At 37.1% G+C, this 9,589-nt stretch overlaps 1 protein-coding gene across 1 annotated transcript; it reads right to left on the reverse strand.

The window, feature by feature from the left end:
• Positions 1-693: 693 nt before the first annotated feature.
• LOC124389579 (endonuclease domain-containing 1 protein-like) lies at positions 694-2,879 on the reverse strand. The gene is made up of 3 exons (XM_046854948.1): positions 2,763-2,879; positions 2,150-2,494; positions 694-1,816 (listed from the first exon to the last, which is right to left on the reverse strand). Exons 2-3 carry the CDS (start codon positions 2,450-2,452, stop codon positions 1,211-1,213), a joined length of 909 nt encoding a protein of 302 aa, XP_046710904.1. The 5' UTR covers positions 2,453-2,494; positions 2,763-2,879; the 3' UTR covers positions 694-1,210.
• Positions 2,880-9,589: the final 6,710 nt, after the last annotated feature.

Here is a 9,589-nt window from a genome sequence, read left to right on the forward strand (position 1 = left end):
AAGGAGTGGACGAGCAGTGTCTGGGGAGAGTTGGTGAGGAGTGCGTGGGGAGAGTGTGTGAGGAGTGGACGAGTGGAGAGTGTGGGGGCAGTGAGTAATTAGTCTGTGGGGAGAGTGTGCGGATAGTAAGTGAGGAGTGTGTAAGGAGCATGAACAGATTGTATACACAACCACCCATAAGAGAACCCAACACCCAGGATCCTAAAGCTGGTCACTCTCTCCATCATCACACTTTTCTTTTTACCCTACAACTTTAAATCTTTACATGTTTATATCTTTTATATTTTACGTAGTTTATTCTCTTTATTTATCTACCTTCTGTTTTCTTAGTTTTATTTCTTCTTCCCATCCTATTTCCTCATGCAGTCGTACATAGCATTTCACTGCATGTTGTACTCTGTATGTATGTGTATATGACAATTAAAATTTGATTTGATTTTGATTTGATTTGGAAAGTTTATTACAGAAGGAAGCGTGAAGAAAAACCTGAAAAGAACATTCAGACTGCAGCAGGTTTCAGGAATCCACTGGTGTCCCCAGAGAGATTTTTTATCAGGTTATAATCAACAGTTAGAAAACACAGCATACTGAGGAAACATTTTAATGATCAGAATAATGTTCATAAAACATCTTATTTCTGTACAAAAAGTGTCAGTGTGCAGTGTGATGGAAAAACCAGGCGAGAAAATCGTCCACAGCAAACAGTGAAGTTTTATTAAAGATCTGCAGGATATTTAACAGAATAAAGAGATTTTTAGACACAAACACAGAAAACACTGAGGCGACTGTCACATAACTGCTTTCATGGTTATTTCAGAATATTAAATGTGACTAAGTGAATAAAACGGATAAAAAGTGGACAAAAAGGATGAACCCCTTCTGGATGAGTTGTTATAAGAAAGTCAGTATTGGTGTGTATCAGTAACTGCACTTCATCACATCACCACCTCACTGATTCATTTCCTACAACAGCATCACACACACACAGTTTCATTCCTCACACCTCGTATTTGATCTTTGTTTTAAAGTTACTTATCATTAAAGAAGCATTTAATCCTCAAAGCGTAATAAACGTGTTTCTGCAAACTAAATGAAGCGTATTAAAGAATCAGTGCTGATTATAAATGTGAAGCGATTTTGTGTTTTGTAGAAGTAATGAAGCAGTTTTATGTCTAAACTACAGAATTAAAGGGGATGAGCTCAGAGCAAATTAAGTCAAACACAAATCCCCAAAAACGTTAAAAAAATTTTTAAGTAAACTTCCCTCGTACAGTTCTGTAAGTCGACCATTCAAAATATTAACACTCATCTCAGACAGTTCATAAGTTCTGTCATCAGGTTGGTTTTGCAGCGAGAGGAATCCCTTTGAAATTCTTTCATTTTTGTGGACACAACAGTAAGCAGTCCAGTAATAACTGGGAATGTTTACACCTTCACCTTTAACTTTATTATTATCTTTTCTTTTAATGGGGATCCATTTATTCCCTGGAACCACTCCAGTCACTATATAAGTAGGATTATTATTATTTGGCTGGCAGACACTCTGTATTTCATCCTTCATTGGCGTCTCTACTTGTTCTGCCCATTTCTGATTACTATGTTGTGTTTGTGGTGCTACATTAGTAAAGGTAAAGGTGGAATCTGCCTGATCCTCATCAGCAGCATACTGACGTGGAAATACGTGACCTCTAGTATATTTAATATCATTAATAGTATTACTCTCTGCATAGTCTCTGTTCACAGCCTGGTTATAATACACATCTATCTCATCACCTTTGATCTCCTTCATGTTTGCAGTGTCGCTCGGGTTTTCCAGCTGTTATGAAGGAAGAGAATGGAGAAAGAGAAAGAAGCTGTTAGTCAGTTAAAACTCATCCTTTATTCGTCCTTCATGGGAGTAAGAAACACTGACATGTGCAGCACAGGAAGGTTTTAACTTTTAAAGAGAAATTTGACATGTGAACTGAACACACACTGAATTGTGAAGTTCTTCAACAGCAATAAACTGAATAAAGAGAATTAATCTGCTACTGATTCTGAAACACTGCATTGTTTGTAAATGAGATACACGTCATTATCAGGTCTGATTTTATAAACACAAACACACACAGATTGTGATGCTGAGGAAATATTTTTATTCTTCACTCACCTGAGGCTCGTTTTTCCATGTTACATATTTTCGGGGAGGGGCGTTTATACCAGTGTATTTGTACGCTGAGTAGATGGGGATCCTGTTCTTTGTGTCATAGAGTGTTGCAAATCTGTATTCATTTTCCCAACGTTGACAAATCCGTTTATACTGATTCCCCTTGAAAACAGTCGGAGTGATGATGTGATTTTGGTTTTTGATGAAGAACTCGGAACATTTAGACTTGCTAAAATCATTCACAACCTCCATCAGCGTGAGTGAGGAAAAATCAGAGATCAGAAGAACCAGAGCGAGGAGCTTCATCTTGGTCAGCTGGTAGTGGATCTGGAGTCTATTCTTGGAACACTGAGCACAAGAAATGAGTACATGGAAAATAAGCACATATTTTATAAATAAAAACAATTTTTTGGTAATATGATATAAAATATTTGTTATTTGTCTCACAGAGTGTCACTGATGAAATTGTTCAAAATTACTTCATAATCAGTGTAGAACTAAGAGGGAGGGAAAGATCAATTGAAAGAGAAAAGAGAGAGAGTGTGTTGAGAGAGAGAGAGTGAGAGAGAGTGAGTGAGAGAGAGAGAGAGAGAGAGAGAGAGAAAGGTTTTCTCACCAAAAGCTGATGGAACTTGATGTTTAAGTTCACTAGAAGGTGTGAGATGATTGCAGGAGATTTTCGTATAGAAATCTGTAAAAGTCTCTACTGATTTCTAACGTTTCTGTCTCAGATACTCACTTTATATAACATTGCTGTTATGTGGGAGGTTATGTGGGTATGTGGGAGGTTTCTGTCCAGACTTTGGAAAACTGATGGTTCTTGCAATTATATATATATATATATATATATATATATATATATATATATATATATATATATATATATATATATATACAGTGCCCTCCACAATTATTGGCACCCCTGTTTAAGATGTGGTCGTGGACTTCTAAAAATTCTCCTTTTTTTTTAAAACAACATTTATTTTTTTTATTTTTATATATATTTTTCTGTAGTTGCTAAGGTTGGTCAGGGTATCTAGGGACTTTTAATTAGTAATTCATGATTTCCTGTTTCCCTGGGGTATAAATATGACGTGACACAGAGGCCTAATTCTCTTACCCATTTGTCAACATGGCAAAGACAAGAGAACACACCATTCAAGTAAGGCAGATGTGTGTCGACCTTCATAAGTCAGGCAATGGCTACAAGAAAATAGCCACTCGCCTTAACTTGCCGGTATCTATAGTCAGAGGAATCATTAAGAAGTTTAAAACAACTGGAACAGTGACAAACAAGGCTGAAAGAGCTCCCAAGTTTATCTTGCCACAACGCACAGTGAGGAGGATGGTAAGAGAAGTAAAAAAATTTCCCAAGCTCACCGTCACAGAATTGCATCAAAGAGTGGCATCTTGGGGTCACAGAGTCTCCAAAACAACCATCAGGCGCTCTCTACATGCCAACAAGCTGTTTGGGAGGCATGCAAGGAAAAAGCCTTTTCTCACTAACACTCACAAACGTAAACGTCTGGAGTTTGCTAAGCGGTACTGGGACTTCAACTGGGATCGTGTGCTTTGGTCAGATGAGACTAAGATTGAGCTTTTTGGCAACAAACACTCTAAGTGGGTCTGGTGAATGAGTATGCCGAAAAGCACCTCATGCCCACCGTGAAGTATGGTGGAGGATCTGTGATGCTGTGGGCCTGTTTCTCTTCCAAAGGCCCTGGGAACCTTGTTAGGGTGCATGGCATTATGAACGCTTTGAAGTACCAGGATATTTTAAATAAAAACCTGATGGCCTCTGCCAGAAAGCTGAAGATGGGTCGTCATTGGGTCTTTCAGCAGGATAATGATCCAAAACATGTGGCAAAATCTACACAAAAGTGGTTCAGCAGTCACAAACTCAAGGTCCTCCCATGGCCATCTCAGTCCCCAGACCTCAACCCAATCGAAAACCTGTGGGGCGAGCTAAAGAGAAGAGTGCATAAGAGAGGACCCAGGACACTGGATGATCTAGAAAGAAGAATGGTCAAAAATCCCTCTCTCTGTGTTCTCCAATCTTGTGAAATGTTATAGGAGGAGATTAAGTGCTGTCTTGTTGGCAAAAGGAGGTTGTACAAAGTATTAACATCAGGGGTGCCAATAATTGTGGCACACATGATTTCAAGTTTTTTTTTTCTTAATGTGTGATTTTTTTACCACCAAAGTAATGTACTTAAATAAAAGGTTGGATTTTTCTCTTTTTTTGCATTTGGGTTCTTTGTTGTTTTAAAAAAAAAAAAGAAGTCCATGACCACATCTTAAACAGGGGTGCCAATAATTGTGGAGGGCACTGTATATTGGTTAAAGATGGAATCTGCTTCATTTTGATTAGCAGCTTAGTGATGTGGAAACATACTGTGGACTAAAATGTACACTTTGGCTTCAAGTTCACCACCTGGTTCCTTTTATTTCTCACAATTTCATTTCTCAGGGAATCAATCTTAACAATTGTCTTTTTATATTGTTTGATATCTTCAAGCTGTTATTAAAAATAACTCATAGTAAATTAAATGCAAGCACAAACAGAAACTTACTTAATATACTTGTTATATTATTTAATCATTAATTGGTAAAATCCAGTCTTTTTGCTCTTTTACCTAAACTGAAATAAATATATATATATTATTTATTACATTGTTGTTTAATATTGTTTTATATGGACTTGCAAATCTCAGTGTTCACTTTATTTCTGACTGAAAACCAATTAGTTAACCTTTTTAGTTCACACAAAATTATTAACAGAGACTTGAGGGCAAATTTTCTACTCTCTAATGTCTATATACTTATTATGTAAGAACTGTAGGCTGAGTAAACAGGGATCATAATATTGAACACAGTGTCAAATCTGTATTTGTTTTCCAGTTTTTCTATTGTTGTTTTTTTGGAGAAATTAAGTCTGGAGACAAGAATGCAGAAAATTAAAGGGGAGACCTGCACTTATCAGTAAATTGATAACCAAGAGATAAATGTACATAAAGCGTATACTTTGCAGTAAAACAGTGTGGAACAAGCCCTTAAATACGGAGCATTAGGAAATATTCACAGCGCTTCACTTTTTCCACATTTTACGTTGCAGCCTTATTCCAAAATGTATTAAAGTAATTGTTTTCTCAAAATTCTACAAACAATATCCCATAATGACAACATGAAAGAAGTTTGTTTAAAATCTTTGCAAATTTATTAAAAAGAAAAAAGAGAAAAAAAAAATCAAATGTACATAAGTATTCACAGCCTTTACACTGTAAATGTACTAATTTGAAAAGCTAGACTATCATTTAGAATAGAAGTTGGTGCATGCAGACATTTCTACTTCTTAATGTGCTAAAACCTCTGGTAAGCGCCGCTGTTTGTGGTCTTTAGCTCATGGATGGCACATAAAACTGTTAGACAACCATGTGTTACCAATGTAATATCAGAAATAGGACACTTGTGCTATTAATTCTGGAAACTCACACACACACACATCAATGACAATACAAACATGCTGGAGTTTAACATTTAGTACTGATGCAGTAATGTAGGTAAAGGAGATCTGAGTGCAGACTGTGAGCAAATTATTTTTATAAAATGATCAGTTTGAACATCAGGACTAATTCCTGATCTGTATAAATTCATTTACAGTATTTGGCAGACGCCCCTATACAGAGTGACTTACACTTATCTCATTCACACAACTGAGCAATTAAGGGCCTTGCTCAAGGGACAAGCAGGGAGGTGGGATTTGAACTCATGATCTTCTGATCAGAAGTACAACATCATAACCCCCTTCACACCTGAACCACTGAGCTACTGCCCCCGCCCGAACTGCTAAACTACCCTTCATGTGACCTCATCTGAACAACTAATTTCTCTATATTTCTCTTGCACCAAGTTTACCAGTGAGTTATTAGAATCTGTCTGAAAAATAATAGCTATGCATAAGTAAATCTAGTTATTGATAAAAAAAACAATGATACCCATTAATAATATAATAGAAATAAACCAACCCCGAAAATAGTTTTGTCAATCAGCAGAAATGTATAGAAACTATTCAAACTAACACTAATGTTTTTATTTAAAATAATTAATAATATTTTACAAATCATTCACACACATTGGTTCAAATTAGTGAACAATTCACAGTTCAACAGGCATTAAATATTTACACTTTTTCCTCCTACATCTGCAATGTGTAATGTGCCTTTCACATAACACCAAATATTAATATCCAGTTCTTTAATAGCTTCATGCTTGAAATTTCGATTATATTTGAGTCTTTGGGGATTTGTGTTTGAATTAATAAAATCTGTTCATTCTCTTTAAATCTCCTGTTAGACCTTCATCCACTTTCTTCTTCATGCTTTCAGTATTAAATGCTTCTTTAATGATAAGTAACTTTAAAACAAAGACCAAATACGAGGTGTGAGGAATGAAACTGTGTGTGTGTGTGATGCTGTTGTAGGAAATGAATCAGTGAGGTGGTGATGTGATGAAGTGCAGTTACTGATACACACCCATACTGACTTTCTTATAACAACTCATCCAGAAGGGGTTCATCCTTTTTGTCCACTTTTTATCCGTTTTATTCACTTAGTCACATTTAATATTCTGAAATAACCATGAAAGCAGTTATGTGACAGTCACCTCAGTGTTTTCTGTGTTTGTGTCTAAAAATCTCTTTATTCTGTTAATTATCCTGCAGATCTTTAATAAAACTTCACTGTTTGCTGTGGACGATTTTCTCGCCTGGTTTTTCCATCACACTGCACACTGACACTTTCTGTACAGAAATAAGATGTTTTATGAACATTCAGTAAAATGTTTCTCAGTATGTTGTGTGTTTTAACTGCACGTTATAACGTGATTAAACCCTCTGTTTAAAGCCTCCTTACTTGTGATAATGTCACTAACACGCCCTCTTGTGGCATAAAATCCAGTGTTCAGTGAAGAACTGAGCAGAGATGATGGGATTCTGTACACCGAATATATTAAGTGTAAGAGTTTTATTGGGTTTAAACCTGGTACATTAATACACAAATTATGTGTGTGCACATAGCAGGAATTTTGAGGAGCAAATCACCTTCAACTCCCACGTTACTGACAAATACACTAAATTACCAAAAGTATTGGCACCTGGTTATAAGTACAGAATGTGATTTTTGAGCATCACATTCCACATTTAGTCCCAATTTTCTCTAATTCCCTCCACTCTTCTGAGAAGATGTTCCACTAGATTTTGGAGTGTGCTTATAGATATTTGTGTTCATCAGTCACACATGCATTATGAAAGGCAGGCACTGATGAAGGTGAGGAGACCTGAGGTGCAGTCAGTGTTCACATTCATCCCAAAGGTGTTCAGTAGGGATGAGATCAGAGCTCTATAGCAGGAGATCTTCCTATCCAAAGCATGTAAACCAGGTCTTCAAGGAGCTCATTTTGTGCACAATGGCATCGCCATGCTGGAACAGGTTTGGGTTTCCAAGTTCAAGTGAATGCAAAATGTTATTATAGCGCCATCTAAAGACGTCCTGTACAACTGAGTGCCTTCAGCTTTGTGGTAACAGTTTAAAAAAGTACCACATAGAGCAGGAAAGAACAGGTGACCCAATACCCAAATGGCTCTTCGGCTTTATAAATAATACCAGTAATGACTCTGGTGACTCTTGATATTGATAAGTAGTCAATATATTACATCCTTATGTGAGAGCAGAATCTTCTGGAATCCCTGGTGGTGTGGGAGGGCTACAGTCCTGAGGAACTATGCTGGGTGTGTACACAGGACATCCTTGACCAAAGTTGACCAAACTCAAAATTTAGACCCAGAAGATATACCTAGGACAAAGCAAGTCTGCCACGAGCCTGAGCAGTGAGTGGATGAAAAGCTCTCCTTACATAGCCGATTGCCGTTGGTTATAATTAAGTGCGTTCTGTCTGGCGCCCTCTGGTGGCAGAATCCAGTCAGTTACGGACACTGATGCTGCTTTTGCTTCTGAATTTTCTGCTGCTGTGGGCTGTTTGGGTTGGGAGCTGCGAGGCTTGTGTCGGAAAAGCGGTTCATTGATTTGACTTGACTTGCTTTTTTCCTCTTTTATTTTTGGTTGCATTCTGAGTTTGTTTTGATGGCTTATTTTCCTTGTTTTCCACGACTTATTTAATTACCTAGTTTTCTTTTCTAGTGTAGATTGTAGTAATCGTTATTATAATCTTTGGTTACGATGTTTCTTCTGTTTGTTTTCTTTTTTTTTAAGTAAATGTTTCAGGGTTTGGGGTGCATTAACACTTCCTTGCCTGGACGTTTTCCATATTTTGTGTGTAGGGGAAGTATTTTTCAGTGCTGTTCTCTTTTTATAATAAAATAGTTTTTCTGTAAAGATGCCCATGCCTCATCTTTGTTCTTTGCTCTCAATTGGTAAAACTTACCTGTGTGTCTCTATGTGGAGTTTTTCCCTGGCACTCAACCAGGGTGCAGTAATCGGATTAAATTAATTCAAAGTCTTGTACTTCTCTATTATGGTCATTGCACTTCCTTCGCCCTGCCACATAAAGACCAAGAACATCTTAAACACCACAATTCATGATCAGAGATTGCAGCTGTTCCTGGACATGAATACAGACCCAAAACAGAACAAGCCAAAATATTAACTTGAAGTTTAGACCCAGAACATATAACTAGGATGTCGCAAATCTGCCTCACGCCTGCGCAGTGCGTGGATGAAAAGATCTCCTTATATAGACTCAGTTACAGGTGGAGCCGATTGTCACTGGTATATAACTAAAACATTGCTCTCTGGCGCCCTCTGGTGGCAGAATCCAGTCTCGCAGTGTTTTTGGGGGATCCTTCCCTTCAGCACCAGAGCGAATCTGATGGTCCATTAGAATTTCTACAGAGTTCAATTACAGTTTTTATTATTTTCTCTTTTTGATTTTGTCAGGGTAAAACCTGCCATTTAAACACACCACATCTGAAAACAAAATTTCAATTAAATTTAATTATTTGTATTGCGCTTTTAACAATGAACATTGTCTCAAAGCAGCTTTACACAAATAATGTGGTGATAAAGAAATATGTTCTTTATAAGTAAGTTTGTCCCTAAAGAGTGAGACGGTGGTGACTGTGGTGAAGGAAAAACTTCCTGAGATGCATAAGAAAGAAACCTTGAGATGAACCAGACTTAAGTGGGAACCTCATCCTCATCTGAGTGGCAAAATCCCTAAACAGAATAATATAACAGCTTTTTAACATTCTCACTCCCCAGAGAACCAGTTCAGAGCAAATATCTGAAAACTAGCAGGTATTTAGCATTAGAAACCTAACCCTAACATCTTAACACTAACCTAATCCTAATCCTACTTTAGCTTTACTGTTCAGGGAGGTGAAATGATGAGACAATAAAATCCTCTTTTCACAGCAAACAGTACATTTTT

Source organism: Silurus meridionalis, chromosome 1, assembly GCF_014805685.1.
Source record: "Silurus meridionalis isolate SWU-2019-XX chromosome 1, ASM1480568v1, whole genome shotgun sequence".
NCBI lineage: Eukaryota > Metazoa > Chordata > Actinopteri > Siluriformes > Siluridae > Silurus > Silurus meridionalis.

Excerpts from the sequence above, each read along its gene's own strand:
- LOC124389579 (XM_046854948.1), bottom strand. The coding sequence starts at position 2,452 with ATGAAGCTCCTCGCTCTGGTTCTTCTGATCTCTGATTTTTCCTCACTC. Across the intron at positions 1,817-2,149 it reads CATGGAAAAACGAGCCTCAG|CTGGAAAACCCGAGCGACAC; the intron begins GTGAGTGAAGAA and ends CCTTCATAACAG.